Consider the following 20,864-nt stretch of genomic DNA (forward strand, 5'->3'; position numbering starts at 1 on the left):
GTTGATTCTGAGCAATGGGTCAGAATGTAGAAGAATTTCATCAGATAAACCCAGTGTCCATTTCTTGAGCAGTACTTAGAATCTCATTTCGGTTGTAGTTTGGGAAAGAAATAATAATTGATCCTAGTGATCTGTCACATGAATACAGGTGCCTGAGCAACAGAGGTAGAGGAGAATATTGAAAATGCCATTTTCCAAAGACTATGAAGAATCATGAATCAGGCACACTGGAGTCTAAGCAACAACACACTTTAATGAAATTTATTATAGTAGGTAAATATATATAATACAACAGAAAAATAGTATAGTGAGTGAAACTATTTGGAACAAATAGCTCCTTTGTGGAACATTATATGTTGAAGTCTTTCCATAGTCCCATCCTACATAAAACATAAAATGTCTTCATTAGACAAACATTCTCAGACGATAGATTCACCCCACTTCAGGTAAGACTACTTTTCAGTGCATTTTCTGAACTCTACACAAAAAAATTACTTGAGTTAACACTATATCTTCTTTTGAATGGTGTTACCTGTTAAATCTGGTATGTTTAACTTAGCATCTTTATTATTCTTCACCTATGTGTTGTAATGGATCCTGTGCAGCTTAATATTTATAGCAAATCCCAAGCATCTGGCAAGATTATTTCTTAAAGTAAATTAAACAATAATTAGTGTTTTTACACAAGGATAGCAAAGCTTGTTGGCACATGCTTCAGTCTTGTAGTACATTTAATGGATTTTAAAATCAAATAATTCTTTAAGTTATTTAAAAAAAAAAAAAAAACAATTTCACATCCAAGATATCTACAAGACTTGTGGACCATGGGAAGCAAAGTGAGAAATATAGCAGGTAATATTCTGAAAGTCTTACAGGGGCTAAATAAGGAGTCCCTCTGTCATATACACATGCATGTATGTATGTATGTATGTATGTATGTATGTATGTATATATCTATCTGTGTGTATGTGTGTGCATGCATGTGTGTGTGTCTGTGTGTCTTTGTGTGCATAAGTGTGTGTGTTTCTATATGTATATATATGAATATATAAATATATTCATATATAATTTAATTAAAGTGTTATTTTAAGAAAGCTGTTCCCACACTCTAATATTATGATATGCCCAAATGCTGCTCCTCTCATATTTACAAATTTATGAAATCATGGAATTTTATCATCCTTCCATTCATCTGATGACTAATAACATATCCCGTACAAGTAGGACCTTCCTACTGAGAAAGAGCAGAGAAAATCTTTAATTCTTCAGTAATAGCATTTGAGGTTTTCCCACTGTGACACTCTATGGCATTTTCATAACAGGTGACTTACCAGCAGTATTTAGTGACATCATTATGTCATCAGATCTCTTTTGAATATCATTACAAATTGTACTGTCATCATCTCCCAAAACGTCTATATTGTTGTCAATCATGATTTGCATAATAGACATCTGTAACACCAAAAGGCAAAAACAAGAGCCTCTGTCATTTCAAATAGTTTACAAAATGGAAATCAATAAAAAATTAAAATCGAAAATGATAAAGAAAATAGCAGTTACTACAAGCAGATATGAACCTGTGAAATGAAGTCTGTGAATAAAATGGAGACACTTTTGCAACTTACATAACATGTTTATATTTCATAACTATTGCAAAGAATGGAGAAACTAGTAAAGCAAAGTAACATTTCAGAACTGATACGCTGCCAGAATACCTGTGAGTGAATAAAATTAATGATTCAAAGGGTTCTCAATTCAGTGATTTTTTTGAGGATGTGGGGAGGAGGTGGAGTTTCATTGTGATAGTCAAATTGCAGGCATCACACTATATGATGCCATCTTGGTGAGACCTTTTGGGTGGTTTAAGTGGCTTGCCTTTCCTGGAAGAAGTATGTCATAGGTTAGATTTAAAGTTACAGAGGCCAGGTGCCATTGGCTGTGTCCTTTCTACGCTTCATGTTTGCTGCCTAAGATGAGAGCCACCAGGTCTCTGATTCCTGTTTGGTTGTCCTTCCTTCCTGCAGCCATGCTCCTCTCTTATGACTTTGAAGGAATATAATCTCTCTACATCTCTAAGTTGCAAATAAATATTTACTTCTATAAGTTGCCTTACTCCTGGTGTTTCATTAAAGAAATAGAAAAATGCCTAAGAAGTTGGTGAGAAGAGGGATCTTTGTTGAGAAAATGTCTACATCAGATTGTCCCAGTGTGTAGGGAAGTCTATGGGACATTGTTGTGATTAACAATAGAAATTGTAGGGCCCAGACCTCCAGGATGGTGCCACCCTTGAGTTACTAACTAGACAAAGAAAGATATGAGGTGCAGGACAGGAAGCACAACTCTTACACAGTTTCTGCTTCAGTTCTTGCCTCCAGGTACCTACCCTGCTTCAGTTTTGACCCTCACATTTCTCCACAGTTAACTGATAACTAGAAATAAATCATGAAGTGTCTTCCATAAGTTGCTTTTCATCAGTGTTTTATCATAGCAATAGTAGCAAATTAAGCTACTTTCTAAAGTGAACAAGCTGTTCCCTGGGCTTTCCTACTTCAGTAAGAGTAACACCACCATGACTTTCTTCCTGTGGACCTTATTCCTGGAAACCACTGGTTAAAATATATCCTTGCTTTCTTTACTTTCTGTTGTCTTTTTTGTTGTCTATCTTTTTTCCTTGTCAAAATGTATATTCTTCATTGAAGCTCTGTGAATTTCTCCTCATGCAACCCAGTAACACTCATTTTCCTGTCCTTCCATATCTGCTCTCTCCTCTGTAAACTTCCTCCCCCAAAATTAAAATTAAACTGAGAAAGGAGGAGGTTGTGAGGAGCAGACTCAGTGAAGGGTACTTTTTTTTGACATTTTCTTTTCTGTTTATTTTTTATTAGATATTTTATTTGCACTTCAGATGCCATCCCCTTTCCCCATACCACCTTAGAAAATCCCTATCCCATGCCCCCTTTTCCTTTTTGCATTTAAACATTTTTAAAAAATTTTTAATCGTAGGTTTTATAAGTTTAGTATTGTTCAATCAGAGGTGTAACCCACTACTCAACCTAGATATATCAACTATCTTTGACTGGTGGAGATACATGAACATCTGCCTCCCTGTCTCCCCCCTCTTTCTCTCTTTCGTCACCTAGCTTCTCCTCTCCTTCTCCTCCTCTTCTTACTCCTTCTCTTCCTCTCAGTACTCCTCCCACCTTAGCTTCTCCTACATATCACCCTTCCTCTTAAAATGAATCTATTCTCTCAAAATACAATTAGAGCATAAATATGACGATTTGTACCAATGAGGTACAAGATAGTCCTAATACCCAGTCCATCATTTTGTTGACCTACCAGCACCTCTGTCATCTATCCTAACTAAAACATTTAGTTCTGAACCTGGCTTTAGGATGAATGTCAGCTGACATCCACTCAAATGTCAGCTGACCATCCACTCAAATCTTTTCTCTCAAGGTAAATAGCCAGGATTGGCTATGAGGCTATAAGTTTTCAACCCCGTCAGAAATCCAGAATGACTGGGTTAACTATAATTGTGGGAAGCACAAAGCATAGCTTCTAAAACCTAGCCAATTTATAGAGACCTCTGAACACCTGGACACTCCCTCTAACTCAAAATGTTGGAGCATCTGTTCTTCTGCCTTCTGGCCCAGGATCATCTGACAGACCTTAGTGCTGCAGAATTATTAAGGGCTGATTACTCTGTCTAGGCAGATATAATTAGTCGACTAGTCTGCAAGTGTGTCCTTTTCTGGACACTAATTTGTCTGTAGATGGGGAGAGGCAATTATTGTCTAGTGGCTGTCTCACCACAACTGGAGTAACTCCAAAGATGCTCAATTTCTTCTTAGAATTCAATATAGGAAGCTGTCAGGAGCAGACAGGTCTCTAATCAAAATGAACATTAATACTGAAATGCTTGTAACATCAATTCTGTGGACTTCAGATGTTTTGTAAACCAACTATCCATATAAGGTAATCTCTACTGTTGTCTGTTAACTCCACTCAGCTATCTCTAAATAAAACATAGGAAACACCCTAACAATAAACTCCAAGCCATGAATTTGCTATAGTCCCTTAACTCACAGGCTGTCCATCTCAAATCAGTTAAAAAAAGTTAAGGAAGGACTGGGTCTAAGCCTTGTATTCCTAAGTGTGTTATACTGGTACAATGCCTATGAGAGTAACAATATTCATCTCACTCTTATATCAATAAGAAGCTCATACCAATGAAAACCTTAACATTTTGTAATCAAAGTAAGTTGGTGCGGTTTAAGAATTTATATTTTCATCTTGATAATAATTGTACAGATTTCTACTAATAGGTTATGGCTATGCAATGAATCCTAGCTAATCCTCTCTATTCCCACAAAACCACTACTTTTCCCTAGAAAGACAGCCCAACATTTACTACCTTAGTCCCCAAGACCAGGGAATAGGGGCGCTCAGTAGAGGGTACTTGTAATCAGGATATAAACTGATAAAAATATTAAAGCATATGAGTTTATAGTTAAATTAAGAGCTATAGAAAACCTGGGATAAATAGACTCGAAGTAATGCGAACATACACAATTCTTTTTTATATAAGTAGGATTTGGTGCTAAAACAATAGAAAGTATATAAAATATACAATTTTTTATCAATATTCCTTATATCACATATTGTGTTTATATATATATATGTACATAATTATATATAGATATATATGTACACAACAAAGACAGACACACACACACACACACACATACATATATAAATTGTATGCAATTTGCTTTTCTATGACCAGAAGTGCACTTGGGGGGAGTTTTTCATAACTATAATATGTCATAACAAGGAAGCACAACTATCATGTGCTCCCAGTACATCTACAATAGAAAACCAATAAACAAAAAAAACCCTAGTTAATCTGGATTTTTTCAACTTGACTGTAGTCTTTTGGACACAGCATGTTGTTGGTTAAACATCAGTATCTAAAATCAATATCTGAAAAGAAAGAAAGAAAACAGTAAAGAACAAAAGAACCAAAAGAAATTATTCACTTCCTTCAAGCTACATCAACTATCTCCCTTCCCAATCCTTCCTGAAACAGATTAATGCATCTCCCACTCCAGAAGAATGCAATCCTATGGTGCCCTTTAACATGAATGGCCTTTCTGAGGTAGTCCCAATTCCTGGATCACCATGAGGACTTTGTTCCCAAAAGGAAAAATCTGATCATTTTACCTTTTCTGAGCAGTCCCTCCCAAATAATGAGTTCCTGCAAGTCTGACCCCACAGAACACGAGGAGCTAAGAGGAGAGATAAGAGGTCAGTGTCTAGGTGAATCCTGGAAGAGGTTTTAATTTTTAATGATTCACGGATAAGATGGTTGAGCAAGACGATGTATGGTTGTGGCATATTCAATGGAATACTATAAAAAGAAAAAGGAGAATTTTACTGTTGATTGTCTAACAAGTAATGTTACTTATAAACTCTGAAAAAAAGAAAAATGCACATAAATGTTTTATACATCAGCTACTTATAAAATCAAAATTCAAAAGAAGTAAGAATATACAGCTAAAGTATTACCTAAAATATTTTCTGCAAATCACTTCTCCCTATAGAATCATGGGAAGTTTTCAAAATTATGTATGAATATCTGTGTGCTACATGCTACCCACAGAACCCAGAGAAAGGTGTCAGGTTCCCTGGAAATAGGATAAATGAAGATAGTTACAGTCCATGTGTGTTCAGTGTATGGAAACATAGTGTTGTTAGACAGTGAACCATCTTTCCCACCACCATGAGGACACATTTAATATCTAATGTAGTATGAATAGACATAACACACTTGTTACACACTGGAACATGAGGAGTATAAAACACACTAGTGACCCTACACAATGCAGTTATAAAAGCTTCTGCTATAGGTAAGACAGAGATACTAAGGTCATGGGTAGAAATTGGAGCTCAAAGTTAATTTTATCTAAGAAATCATTCCATGCAGTATCACCGTCAAGAAAAATGATTCAAAAAGTCAAAGCTATACCTGACCCAGACCTCTCTAGCTAATTATAGTTAAGAAAGACAAACTCAGTAATAGCCTCATTTTCTAATCAATGACACGTATTTAACAAGCACAATATTCACAATACTATGGTAATAATATTAGGATGTAAATAATCCACAAATATTATACACACTTGTTTAATTTATCTCATACAGGAACTCAAACCAATAATCTAGGCTGACCTGCACACAATTGTGTAGCATAGACTGTCTTGCAAACCATGGCAGTTATAATGTAGAAGACGCCCAAATGGTGGGACTACAAACATGGTACAACACTCTTGCTTGAGAAATGCACCTGTTTATAAAGTGACTATATATGTCTGAGAAAAGGGAACCTCTCAGAATAGGACATCATTCCTTTTTATAGTCCTGTAAATACAAGCCTATGTACCTTCAAATTGTATTGCTTCTATCTTTGTGCAGTTCCTCAAGATCTTACTCTATCATTACCTTAGTATGGCAGAATTGTTTCCAAGCACAGAATCTTCATTTGGGATACTAATCCAATTTTCGTATGAATCTGAAGAAAGCAAGTTTCCTTCTATATTGCTACTGAAATCCTATTTTAATGACAAAAAATCAAGAAAAGTGATAGTAAGCGCACAGTGTAGAAAATATTTGAGAAACATTTTTGTATAAAAATACCATTTTAGACCAGTGATGCTCAAATTGTGTGTCAAAATCCATTTGGGGGTCACAAATCATATATCCAGCATATCAGATATACCACACATTATGCATTATAATTCACAATTGTAGCAAAATTTCAATTATGAAATAACAGCAAAATGATCTTATGGTCGGGAATGACCACAGGATGATGAACTATATTAGTGTCCCAGGATTAGGAAGGCTGAGAACAACTGGTTGAGACCCTACTTTCTTAAGAGATTCCCAACCTGTCACCAACCAGAATTTTGGCTTAAAAGTGCAACATATAAGCAGGAGTTTATGTGTTCTTATGTAAGACTAGAATCAAAGAAGCAGAGTTCTGGCTCCAGTATCAATTAAGTAAACTTACTGTCTATTCATATTGCCTTTCCTGGCTTCCAGTCCACACTACTACCTGCAATCAGAGATCGGCACTCTACTTCACAGCCTGAAGCTCTTCCTGTCTCAAAGGAGGCCAGCTCCTATGTGGGACATTCAGATAGGAGCCTATCATAACTGCTCTCTGAGAGGCTCCACCCAGCAGCTGACTAAAACAGATAAAGAGACCAACAGCCAAACATTGGATGGAGCTCAAGGACTCTTGTGGAAGTGTTGTGGAAAGGATTCATGGTCCTGAAGGAGATAGGGACTCCACAGGAACAACAACAGAGTCAACTAACCTGGACTATTGGCAGCTATCAAAAAAAATACCAAAGCTCCATCATGACCTATGGCATGTATGTAGTAGATGTGCAGCTCAGTCTCCATGTGGGTTTCCCAACATGTGGACTGGGGGCTATCCTTAAAGCTGTTGACTGTGGAAACCCTTCACAAACTGGCCTCAGTAGAAGAAAATGTGCTAACCCTGAAGAGAGTGGATGTGCCAGGGGGTGAAGATAACACAGGGGACCCTAACATGCTCAGAGGAGAAGGGAAGAGACTCTGTGAAGGGTGATGCGGGAGGGGTCAGCATTCAAGATATAAAATGAATAAATGAATGTGTAATAATAATAATATCAAAAATAAATAATAAACAATAGTTTAAAAAACAAAAAACAATCAAGGAACAAAACCAAGTGCTTCTTCAGAAAATAATCAACCATCAAACAATGACAGGGCCAGAAAACACCTCATTCTGATCATATAATTTGTTGAATTAGTACTTTTCAGTTCACAGTAAAGTTAGAATATACATGTACAACTCTGCTTACAGGCTCACCTGGAATAGTAGCCAATGTTCTTACATGACCACCCTGTTTTACCTGTGAGGTCTTACAATTTCACATCCATTCCTTACAAATTGTAAATATTCAACTATTTAAATTAATAAAATTAATTGTAAGCAGCGGGTTGTTTGAAGAACAGAAAAGTGTCTTTGTTCATGAAATACAGCAATTAACTTTCACAGGCGAAGGATAGCAAATCAGAAAAATGGATGATTCCCAGATATTCCTGTACCTTTAAATTGCTCTCAATACACATGGTCACCTTCCGTTATTGATCCACTTTTCCTCGCATCATGAGGCCCCAGGCTTCTGGCCTGAAGAGCCAGAAACATTTGGCAAGTTCAAGGGCCAGGGAGGGATAATTCAGTACCTCTACCTAATGTTATTCAGCATGCCTACTCTCAGACCTTTATCTTTTCTTGATATCTGGGGCCATTGCTCCACAGTCTACTGAGAGAAAAGCTGAGATCATGGCCAAAATAAAAATAAAACAATGATATTTGCCCCACGGTTACTGCTGCTCACTGCTAATTAAGTGTTGTAGATTATTTGCAAGTAGGTTAGGCTGATTTTTGATTATTTGACATGGAGTTAGTATGGCAATATCTGGAAAAAATGAAAGTGCTGCTATATATTTTGGTAGAGAAGGAAAAAAAATTCATGCATCTACTGGACAGATGGTAACATCCAAGTCTCTTATAATCTATTATTAGTTTGTGGTGGAGTATCTATTTTGTACTGTTTTTGTTATTTGTGAGAAATATTTTTTATGATTTAAGACATGTATATTTAAAAAAAATATTACCACTATTCTTCCTCCTTCTGCTATGCATTTACATGCTACAGTTATAGAGGTGACATCAGTGGGAACATTAGTAATGCCAAAACAAAGCCCATCTGATATATGAGAAAGTTAACTTCCAACAGAAGGTGTTCACTTGTGTCTTTGTGATCAATCTTTGAGCTTGTCAGACTATTGCCTTCCTTGTCTCTTATCCAGAGGTCATGTGTCCTAAGTTCAAGGAAACTGTGAGCATCAGGTAATCTCAAGGCCAGAAAGCACATATGCATCTCTCTAGCGATAGTGAATGTTGGTGATACAAAAACCTTCCTTACCTTTAAAACTGAACCTACAATAAGCAGGGCCTCTTCATTCCAGTCAATCTGCAGTTGAGTGTTAATCTTATACTACAGGGACCAGTGTAATTTTTACAATAACAACCTGGATATTTGATCAAATTCTTGCCCCTTTTCCACAATTATGGATAATATATCTTGTGTGGATAAGGACAAGCTTCTATTATTACAGATCCAAACAGCAGAAGTACAAATATGTCTTTTAAGGTAAATCAGAAACTTGGCAATTATGGATGCATAGCTACAACTGAAAGGAATGAAGAAGGCATTGAACTTTTTTCTTTTTAGCTTCCAAATATAGTATCTTCCCTAACCATTATTCCCAATTTGAAACATCAAGGTTGTCTTGGAATCAGATAATCCTCAGGACTGAACCACACCAAAGCATTTTGGTCAATGGTCCTCTCTTACTTTTTTCTTCTTCTATGATTATCTTTCTCAAGCATGCCAATCTAAGTTACTATTGGCTATTTCTCTTATGAAGACCAAATCACTATTTTACTTCCTGTCTGCCCTAACCTCTATTATAAATCCTAACATTTGTGTTTTTAAGAAAGCTTTCTTTTTCACTACACTTCTGAGACTTTTATTTCCTTCCTCTGTGACTTCTTATTTTCAACTATCTTTATCTAAAGATACTGTCACATTTAAGAACCCAGTGAACTGAACCCAATTTCAGTCATTTTCCATGTTTTCAGTCTGTAAAAATGATGACCACACACAGATTTGCTCCATATTTTTGCTCTTTGAAATTGATTACATGATTACAGTTATTGATGACAGAAAAGTCTGCTCTAAAATACCTGAGGAGTGGGCAGTAATTCTCATGTGTCTAACAAGATAAACTTGTTCCCATGCAGCATAAATTCCTGATGAAAACTTAGTGCTAAAATAGATGCTGGACATAAATTATTATTATGCACTAAGTGGAAATCTAGTACAGTATTTAAAATAGACTAAACTATAGTAGGTGGCAATAATATATAGTCCACTAGGATAAAAAATCAATATATATAGTAAAGAACAACATGTCCATCTAATACATTGATAATATCAAATAAAGGTTTGTAGATATTTTAATTATAAGATGGAGTAATCTCAGAGGCGATGTCATTAAGGTAAATTCTATGTTAACATGGAATCATAACACAGCTGACAGAATTGATAGTTGGAGAATGAGGGGGAAACTTCCATAGATCCATTTCACCCAACATGCTGGTAAGTTTGGGCCTTTGCTGAAATCAGTGCAAAATATAGGAATACAATTTCTTTTCTCTCTTTTCATTTTTCTTTAAATTAGAAGACTCAAACTTCAGTAGTTTCTATTTCTGTTTAAAACAATCTTACACTCATGAATAGGTTATCTATACATTCATTAGTTTGATGAAATAATTTACACTTAGAAAAAAGATTCCCAGAAATTATGTGAAATAGGACAACTCTAGAAACACAAAATGAAGCTCACAACTATTGGAAGAGGCATCATTCTATTCAACGAAACAATGGGTGGAAATTTGCAAATGAGTTGTTTTTTTGCTGGCGATGGTGTATTTTGAGGTGTCTTCCAAGTTGCAGAAACATTTGCTTGTAATTTCTCTGAATCTAATAAAGAAGAAAATTGTTATTTGTTGTAACTGAATTCACTTAGGCCTTGCATGCCCTTCACATTTTGTAACCTGAATGACTTCTGCATCACCACAAATACACAGAAAATAACTAATCAGTATTATTACATTTATAATAATGACACTGATTCATAAGGCACTGGATACCTAGTTGTATATGGCTCATACTTCTGGCATAAAATGTAAATTCTTGTATTTGCATTGAAAGCTATGCATATAGGTAATGGAGTCAAGCAATCATATAGTACCAAACTTTACTCCTCCTCTGTGACTGTCTAACTAAACACCCATGGGCAACTTAAATTAACAGCAGTATCTGCACTTCACAACAAGACTTGCCTGTGGGCAGTTTGCCATCAAGACAAATAGAACTCAGCTCTTTTACAAAGAGTTGTCCTTTCGAATTAACTCCTGGGACAGTACATGCTTGGTACAGCTGAGGAATGGAGCCATGATGGAAATATGATGTTACGAAAGTTCTTTGTTTCTTATCATGTCTTTTTTCAACATCTGAGGAGAAAATGAGATCATTACATGGAACGTGTAATTTCTACAGTTCTTTAAAAAACCAAATTTCAATTAGGCCTAGGACCAGATGGGTTTACTACAGAATTCTATCAGACTTTCCAGGAAGACCTAATACCAATATTCTTCAAAATATTCCACAAAATAAAAATAGAAAGAACACCACCCAAATAGTTCTATGAAGTGACAATTATGCTTATAACGAAACCACACAAAGACCCAACAATGAAACAGAACTTCAGACCAATTTATCTCATGAATATTGAATCAAAAATATGCAATAAAATAAAATTCTCACAAACCAAATCCAAGAACACATGAAAACAATCATGCATCATGGTCAAGTAGACTTCATCCTAGGGACTCAAGGATGGTTCAGTATATAGAAACCCATTGATGAAATTGACTATATAAACAACCTCAAAGAAAAAAATCCACATGATCAGTTCATGAGATGCTGAGAAAGCATTTGCCAAAATCCAATACACCTTTTGATGATAAGTGTCTTGGAAAGAACATGAATTCGAGTCCTACACCTAAACATAGTAAAAGCAATATACAGCAAACAAGTAGCCAACATCAAACTAAATGGAGATGAACTTGAAGCAATCCCACTAAAATGAGGGACTAGACAAAGCTGCCCACACTTTTCCTACATACTAAATACAGTACTTGAAGTCCTAGCCAGAGCAATTAAACAGCAAATGGAAGTCAAAGGGATACACATTAGAAAGGAAGAAATTTTAAAAAACACTATTTGAAGATGATAAAATAGTATACTTAAGTGACCCCAAAAATTCCACCAGGGAACTCTGCAACCTGATAAACAACTTCAGCAAAGTGGCTGCATATAACATTAACTCAAATAAATCATTAGCCTTCCTCCACTCAAAGGATAAACAGACTCAAAAAGAAATTAGGGAAATGACACCCTTCACAATAGTCACAAATAAAAATACCTTAGTGTGACTCTAATAATACAGCTATTATTTTCCAGACAATAGCATAATTTCATTCTTGTTCTGTATGACAAAAACTTCAAGTGTCTAAAAACATGCCCCAACATATAACAAGGACACCTTTTCCACTATGTTCAAAGCAGCCTTATTTATAATAGACAGAAGCTGGAAAGAACCCAGATGTCCTTCAGCAGAGGAAAGGATACAGAAAATGTGGTACATTTACACAATGGAGTACTATACAGTTATTAAAAAAAATACTTCATGAAATTCTTTCGCAAATGGATGGAAGTAGAAAATATCATACTGAGTAAGGTAATCCAGTCACAAAAGAACACACATAATATACTCTCACTAATAAGTTGATATTAGCCCCCCAAAATTTAAAAAATTTTATAAAAGCAAAAAGGAAAAGGGGGCATGGGATAGGGATTTTCTACGGAAGGCAAATGGGGAAAGGGGATGGCATCTCAAATGTAAATAAAATGTAAATAAAAATAAATAAAAAATAAGATAAAAAAAAGAAAAAAACAAAAAAAGAAAATCTCATACTGAGTAAGGTAATCCAGTCACAAAAGAACACACATAATATACTCTCACTAATAAGTTGATATTAGCCCAAAAGCTGGAAATACTCAAAATACAATTCAAAGACAACATGAAACTCAAGAAGAAGGAAGAACAAAGTATGGATGGGTAATTTGGTTCTTCTTAGAAGGGGGAACCAAATAATAATGGGAGGAGACACAGACACAAAGTGTAGAGCACAGACTGAAGGAAAAGGCATCCAGAGACTGCAACACCTGGGGATCCATCCCATATAAAGTTATCAAACCCAAACACAATTGTGGATGCCAAGAAGTGTTGCTGACAGGAGCCTGATATAGCTGTCTCCTGAGAGGCTCTGAAAGAGCCTGATAAATGACAGAGGTGGATGCTCACAGCCAGCCATTGGGCTGAGCAGAGTCTTCAGTGGAGAAGTTAGAGAAAGGACTGAAGGAGCAGAAAGGGTTTTCAACAATATAGGAAGAACAACAAAATGAGCCAACCAGAGTCCTAAGAGCTCCCGGGACTGAATCACCAAACAAAGAGTACACATGGAGCAACTCATGGCTCCAGGTGCATATGTAGCAGAGGATGGCTTTGTTGGACATCAATGGGAGGAGAGGCTCCTGTTCCTGTGAAGGCTTCATGGCCCAGTGTATGAGAATGCCAGTAAGGAAACATGGTAGTGGGTATGTGGGGGTACACCCTCATAGTAGCAAGGGGAGAAGGGTGGGATAGGGTATTTTCCAAGGGGATAACATTTGAAATGTAAATGAAGAAAATAGTGGATTAAACAAAAGAAGAAAACTAGAGTCTGGCCTAAGAGACTAACGTTATTTTTACATTAGTCTGAAAAAGATGATCTTCAATTCCATACATATAACTTTTCTGTTTCTCTTGCAATACAATAGCTTAAATGCAGTTCTTAGGTCCTTTTCTGCTTTGATCATGAAACTAAGGGAAATCATATTCTAATGGGAGAAAAGATGTGTGCACACAGACTCATGTGCATATAGTGTCTGGGCATACCAGCTTATGTTGACTATCTATCTAGAACAAATATAATGTTCTTCCTATAATCAAGCTTTATATAACAATATAGAGATCTCAGGCTAGACTTGGGCCATATTGTTTTGTTTGCGGTTTGTTTTCTACAGTGCCCCTTCCTCAAGCAAGAAAATGACAACATGCATTGGTATTTTGTGCCAAATTGAGACGGGAACTGAGCTGGTACTTGAAGGAAGGTGGAGGACTCACTTTGCTGCTGGCTTGTAGGTGAGTACGTTAAGGCAGGCTTTAAGATGAATTGCCCCTGTGCATCCAAGTATATGTCGTTCACAAGCAGCCCAGGCAAGGTGGGAAAAGCAGGGAACATTTTTGAGTTCCTTCTATTGAAGTTAGTTTGAAGGTTGTTCAGTATAATATCATGTAGACACTCCTGGCCTATAAGAAGAAAATAAGAGTATGAATTAAATCTAGTAATAATGAGTGGGCAAACCTTCCAATGGGATTTAGCATGCACTGCTGTGCTTTGTGTCTCATTCTTCTTCTGGACAATATAGACTGTATACTCTAAGCATTAGTAGACTTACAGAGATATTATCATAAAGGAAGAATGTATAAGCTGAAAACCCTAAAATCGAGGAGATAATTTTCAATTTATCACTTTATTTATATCTACCAGAGCACTTTGTTTGGCAGATTTTGCTGTGTTCTACTCTGACAGTATTAAGACATGCCTGTTATAGTCTTGATATTAATAAGATTTTTACATCACAAGAAATTCAGTTTATTTGTCTAGCTTTATATTAATCAATTTAAATAATTCCCACTGCATATATGTCTTCATATCATTTGGAGCATAGAACTCTATAAGTAATTCTATTAGCCATAGAAAGCACTTCTCTGTCCAATACATTTTTTCTGTCATGATGACAACCACATTTATAGAGAGTCCATTTCCATTCACAATATGAGGACAGGGTTTCTTGGAATCAGTGAAGTGGAATGGCCTCTGCTTCCTCCATTGGTGTTCTCTTTGACAATGGTCAGGGTGATGCTTTATGCTCTAGAAAATACATGAGCCCTTCTGGACACACAACAGTTTCTTAGTACTCTAGTTGGAAACATGGACCTAGAAGAATGTGGCCTAATAATGAGGCAGGATGAATGTGTATGCAATAGACACCTTTTCTCATCACATCAGATAATTTATAAACTGAAGGTTAAGAAGAGTCACCAGAGGAATGTATACAATTCCAAAGCTGGATAGACAAATCATGTTTCTCCATAGAGCCGTATGAACAATACCAGATGAAGTAAACTCTCTGCTATCTGCTACACCTTGGGAGGGCATGCAAGCATGTTTAAAGAACAATTCAGTGTCTTTACGAAAACTGCAATTCAAGACATTTTTCTTGCGTGTGTGTTTGAAGATTTCTCACAAGCAGTAAGAATAATCCCTTTCTCACAACACCACTTTTAGACTGTTCCAACAAACAGTTAGCTCTGGGCCAGAACTACAAATACAAAATTGGAATTAAATCGATGTTCTTAATGTGCTCTCCCCTGTTCTAAGTTATTTCTTCTCTAATGAAATGTCAAAAAGAGTATTGCTGTGTGATAGATATTGTTTTGTTGGAAGTAAGAAACCTTGGCTTTGACCAGTTCTGATGAATCACCAATATGATTAAATTTTTTTTTTAAATTTGCCTTTGTTTCTGACACAGATGGAATGTCAGTGCTACAATGAGAGCAAGATTTAAAGCAATATTGAGATGAAAGGACTCCAGATCCTTCCCAGTGATCAATGGGAAAAAATATAGACATGAGGGATACTTACTAGCATATGGCCTGTGGGTTGAAATACACATTTAAAATCATGCTGAGAAACTAAGAAGAGCTTTAAGTTCTTGGGATTTCTGAAGCATCCATGATGAACAAAGCTCTTCCAAACCTTAAAATACTATCAATTTGACACATTTCACTCCATAAATTTATTTTAAATGTCTGCATTTATCTTTTCATGTTCTGAGTACTGCTATTGTGTCCACCTTATAAAAAGTAAAAAGACAAGATAATTTTGGCAGATTCCTATACTTTCAGCACTCATTTGATTGAAATAGTGAGCATTGAGAGTTCCTTACTTGCCTGGACTCAATAGCAATACTCGGTTGCATAAAGGAAAATAAAGTCCAATGAGTGGGTTAAGGGTCTAGTTCATTAAAGCCCTGAAAATAAATATTGAGGACAACCAAAAATATTGGTTTTGGATTCCTTCAAATGATCAAGAATATCCCCACAGATTCTTTTCAAGATACATGAGAAATTTTTGAATAACAATATTCTCTCATCTCCAAAAGACATTGTTACTGTCACTTGTCTGAAGGTCACCTTATGTATTAGAGCTTCATGTTTCCATTAGCTTTCAAAAGATCAACTTTGCAAGCACTCTTGATCTCACAATTTAAATCTTATCCAAATGCTTCTGATCACTTTATTTATTTGGCAATAATTTAGTTAGGGAGAAATTAAAACACTGCAATAGAAGGAATGGCAGGTGATTCAGTCAGGAAGCCTCCAATAATCTGATAATAATCTCTCATTCAATGGGGGAATTACTGGTCAAAGGAAGACGTGAACTGAATATTTCACATGGACTCAGAGATATATATACATGCACAATTTTCATTATGAAACAGAATCTACATAGTTTGGAATGAACAGAATAATTTTTAAAGTTTCCAAATTTCTTACTGCTTATGAAAAACCTTCACACACACACACAAGAAAAAAAGGCTTGTGGCTGAAGTTTCCTTAAAGACAGTGAGTTGTTCTTTGAACCTGTTTTCATTTTAATTTTAGACTTGTTTCTGTTGTAACTGTTTGGCTCCAATGTACATCTTTGTACCATTCTGAGCCTGATACCGGAGCAGGTCAGAACAGGGAATTTGATCTCCTGAAACTGGAATTATGAATGACTATTAGCTATTACGTGGGTGTTGGAAATCACTAAATATTTTCTTCTACACATAGGGTTTTCTGTAATGATCAACAAATGATTTTTTTCAGTTATTTTCTTCAGAAACAATATATACAGAGTTTTGTTTTTTCTCTTTGTAGGAAAATTATGTTTCTCAAAAAAACACAGAATTTCAGTTATTTCTTTTTTGTTAGACCTACGACTCTTTCATAATGACATGTTATCATGTGCCAGAAGGCTGTATTAAAATTAGTAATTATGAATATAATAAATTAAAAAATGGAATATTTTGGTTTCTCCAAAATTTTAAGGGGATAAAATTTGAAATGTAAATATTATATCCAATAAAAGAGGGGAAAAATAGAAAAACAAGTAGAACCAACAATCTTAATAAAATGTCAGCCCTCTTAAAAAAAAAAACTATCTTGATACTAAAATTTGTTTTGAGAATTGTATATTGCAGAATGATCAGCCTTGGTGTATCTACTCAACAAGCAAGCTGGGCAGACCTGCTCAAACCTCTGAGGTCCGGGAATTCCATCTGGAGGCAGTGAAGACACAGCACCAGAGGATTGTCAATTTGCTCTCCCCCCCACTCCTCTTCTAATATCTCAACGCCCATAATCAGCTTGAAGAAGCTAATGAAGAGTCAGCGCCCCTATTCCCTGCGCTTGGGGACTAAGGTGGTAAATGTTGGGCTGTCTCTCTAGGGAAAAGTAGTGGTTTTGTCGGAATAGAGAGAATTAGCTAGGGTTTATTGCATAGCCATAGCCTATTAGTAGAAATCTGTATAATTATTATCAAGATGAAGATATAAATTCTTAAACGGCACCAATTTACTTTCATTACAAATTTTAAAATTTTCATTGGCATGAGCTTCTTAATGATATAAGAGTGAGACAAAAAGTGTTACTCTCATAGGCATTGTACCAGTATAACACATTTAGGAATACAAAGCTTAGACCCAGTCTTCTTTAACTATTTTTAACTGATTTGAGAAGGCCAGCCTGTGAGTTAAGGGACTATAGCAAATTCATGACTTGGAGTTTATTATAAGGGTATTCTCTATGCTTTATGTAGAAATAGCTGAGTGGAGTTAACAGGCAACAGTCCAGATTACCTTACATGGATAGCTGGCTTTCAAAACATCAGAAATCCTTAGAATTGACATGCCAAACATTTCAGTATTAATGTTCATTTTGATTAGAGACCTGTCTGCTCCTGACAGCTTCATGTATTGAATTCTAAGAAGAAATTGAGCATCTTTGGAGTTACTCCAGTTGTGGTGAGACAGCCACTAGACAAGAAGTGCCTCTTTCCTTCTACAGACAAATTACTGTCCAGAAAAGGACACATTGGCAGAATAGTCGACTGATTATATCTGCCTAGACAGAGTAATCAGCCCTTAATAATTCTGCAGCACTAGGGTCTGTCAGAAGATCCTGGACCAGAAGGCAGAAAAACAGATGCTCCAACGTTTTGAAGTAGAGCGAGTGTCCAGGTGGTCAGAGGTCTCTATAAATTGGCTAAGTTTTAGAAACTATGATTTGTGCTTCCCACAATTATAGTTAACTCAGTCATTCTTGATTTCTGATGGGGTTGAAAACATATAGCTATTGACCTTAAGAGAAAAGATTTGAGTGGATGGTTTGAGCTGACATTCATCCTAAAGCCAGGTTCAGAACTAAATGTTCTAGTTAGAATAGATGACAGAGGAGCTGGTTAGTCAACAAAAGGATGGACTGGGTATTAGGACTATCCTGTACCTCACTGGTACAAATTGGCATAATTATGCTCTAATTGTATTTTGAGAGAAAAGTTTCATTTTAACAGGAAGGGGGATGTGTAGGAGGAGATAAGGTAGGAGGAGTACTGAGAGGAAGAAAAGGAGTAAGAAGAGGAGGAGAAGAAGGAGAGGAGAAGCTAGGTGATGAAAGAGAGAAAGAGGGGGGAGACAGGGAGGCAGATATTCATGTATCTCCACCAGTCAAAGATAGTTGTTATATCTAAGTCGGTCAGTGGGTTACACCTCTGATTGAACAATTCCAAACTTATAAAGCCTATGATTAACATTCTTTTTAAAAAAATGTATAAATGCAAAAAGGAAAGGGGGGCATGGGATATGGGTTTCCTAAGGGGGTGAGGGGAAATGGGGATAGGGGATGCCATCTGAAGTGTAAATAAAATATCTAATAAAAAAAAGAAAAAAAAAGAAAAAGAAAAATAAATTTAAAAATGTTTAGTTATTTTGCTTTAGTGTGTACTTATATTTAAGAGTACATAATGAAAACATTGAGACTTCAGGCTTAGATTACTGACCTCAGCTGGTCCTTCCTTAAATTTTCCTGTTACTTACCTTGCAGTAATCTTGGAGCTTCCCATTGGCCAGGACAGAACCACAGTTGGTATTCTTCAATGTACTGGGAGCCAAAAAGAACCAACCATCACAAATAATCTGACAGTAAAATCTTAAAGAATCTAGTGGTTTCTTTTCTTACAATTTTGAGCTCTCTAGCAGGGAAATTACTAGAACCAGTATTAATGGCATGTGTTCTAACCACAGGTTTGAGTCATCAAGACAAAATTCAGAGAAAACCCTTGGTTTCTCTGAGAAAATCTTGGTCTATTGCACAGTAGAATAATTGCATTCTACCACCAACAGTAAGAAAGAAATTATTATTATTATTATTATTATTATTATTATTATTATTATTATTATTATTTTGTTTTTTCGAGACAGGGTTTCTCTGTGTAGCCCTGGCTGTCCTGGAACTCACTCTGTAGACCAGGCTGGCCTCGAACCCAGAAATCCGCCTGCCTCTGCTTCCCAAGTGCTGGGATTAAAGGCATGTGCCACCACCACCCAGCAGAAAATATTATAAAATTACTTACATAGGTCTCTGTCAGTGGAATATTGAACGTTGATTTGGCTTAAGCACACAACCTAGTACCCACAGAGTCATATACTCCCAGTGATTATGATGACTTGATAAAGAACATTTGAAAGCTATGGTTGCTTCAGCAACATGAGAAAAATAGACAAAAACAGGGAAGTTTTGAAGGTGCCTAGGAGTACACACAACTTTTGGTTTTCATTCAGAGATAGCCAGTCTGTGGAAAGGACGAAGGTGTGTCTAATTTGGAAAATAGGCCAGACACTGGAAAGAAGTTCCACAACATAATTATTGCACACCAAGTAATGGATCCATTCAAAACAGTCATATAAATAGAAGGTTCTGTTGAAGTAGTTAGAAGCTGCTGACCCCTGTGGTTGAATTAGGGATAGGCTGAAAGAAGCTGAGGAGGATGACCCTGTAGGAGGACTAGCAGTCTCACTCAATCTGGATCCCTGGGATCTCTCAAACACTTGCCCACCAAAATGCAGCATAGACCATTGAATATGAGGCTCCCAACACACGTACTGCAGAGGACTGCTGGGTCTGTGTTCAATCAGTGATGATACACTTAACCCTCAAGAGACTGGAGGCCATAGTGTGTTTTGAGATCAGGTTGGGGGGAAGATGAGGGGTAGGGACATCCTCATGGAGACAGGAGGGTCAGGAAGAGGTACAGGATGTTGAACAGACTGAAGGTGGATGTGGGCTGGGCAGTCATCAATGAAATATAAAGTGAAAAAAACTAAATAATAAATGAAAAGAAAGAAATGGTTAGCAACCTCTAGGAGTGACTAAAATGATAATATGCTCTAACTGGTGTTATTATTAATTGTACTTTCTTGCTGATTCATGATTAAAACAATCAAAAAATCATTCCATAGAGTTCTTAATTATTACACTAGGGGATAAAAGTCCACTCAATCAGACACTCTTACCTACACCCACCGAAACACACAAGGAGGGGAAATAGTGAGTCAGAGAAAGAGTGATAGAGACAGAGAAACAGAACGACACTCAGAGATTCATCATACAAACTCACAGGAAGTGATAGAGAGCAACATACACACGTTCAAGAAACACATACATATACACACACAAAGACAGAGACAGAGAAAGACACACACACACACACAAAGAAAGTCAGAAATAGACAGAGATACACATGCACATTTAAAACAGAAAGACCAAATGTATAGACATGTATGCAGAGAGAAAGAACATAGATGAAATCTTTATTATAGATTTAAAAATGACAACACCAC

At 36.3% G+C, this 20,864-nt stretch overlaps 1 protein-coding gene and 1 long non-coding RNA gene across 2 annotated transcripts; both read right to left on the minus strand.

Annotated features, from left to right (window-relative positions):
• Positions 1-254: 254 nt before the first annotated feature.
• Positions 255-10,666, minus strand: LOC143436017 (rho GTPase-activating protein 20-like). Its single transcript, XM_076919833.1, has 4 exons — positions 10,534-10,666; positions 6,505-6,614; positions 5,227-5,413; positions 255-1,452 (listed from the first exon to the last, which is right to left on the minus strand). Exons 1-4 carry the CDS (start codon positions 10,552-10,554, stop codon positions 1,303-1,305), a joined length of 468 nt encoding a protein of 155 aa, XP_076775948.1. The 5' UTR covers positions 10,555-10,666; the 3' UTR covers positions 255-1,302.
• A 372-nt stretch (positions 10,667-11,038) lies between these two features.
• Positions 11,039-19,309, minus strand: LOC143436018 (uncharacterized). The gene is made up of 3 exons (XR_013106273.1): positions 19,062-19,309; positions 13,981-14,166; positions 11,039-11,203 (listed from the first exon to the last, which is right to left on the minus strand). It is a non-coding gene; the product is annotated as an uncharacterized LOC143436018 (long non-coding RNA).
• Positions 19,310-20,864: the final 1,555 nt, after the last annotated feature.

Source organism: Arvicanthis niloticus, chromosome 22 (assembly GCF_011762505.2).
Source record: "Arvicanthis niloticus isolate mArvNil1 chromosome 22, mArvNil1.pat.X, whole genome shotgun sequence".
In the NCBI taxonomy this organism is placed as follows: domain Eukaryota; kingdom Metazoa; phylum Chordata; class Mammalia; order Rodentia; family Muridae; genus Arvicanthis; species Arvicanthis niloticus.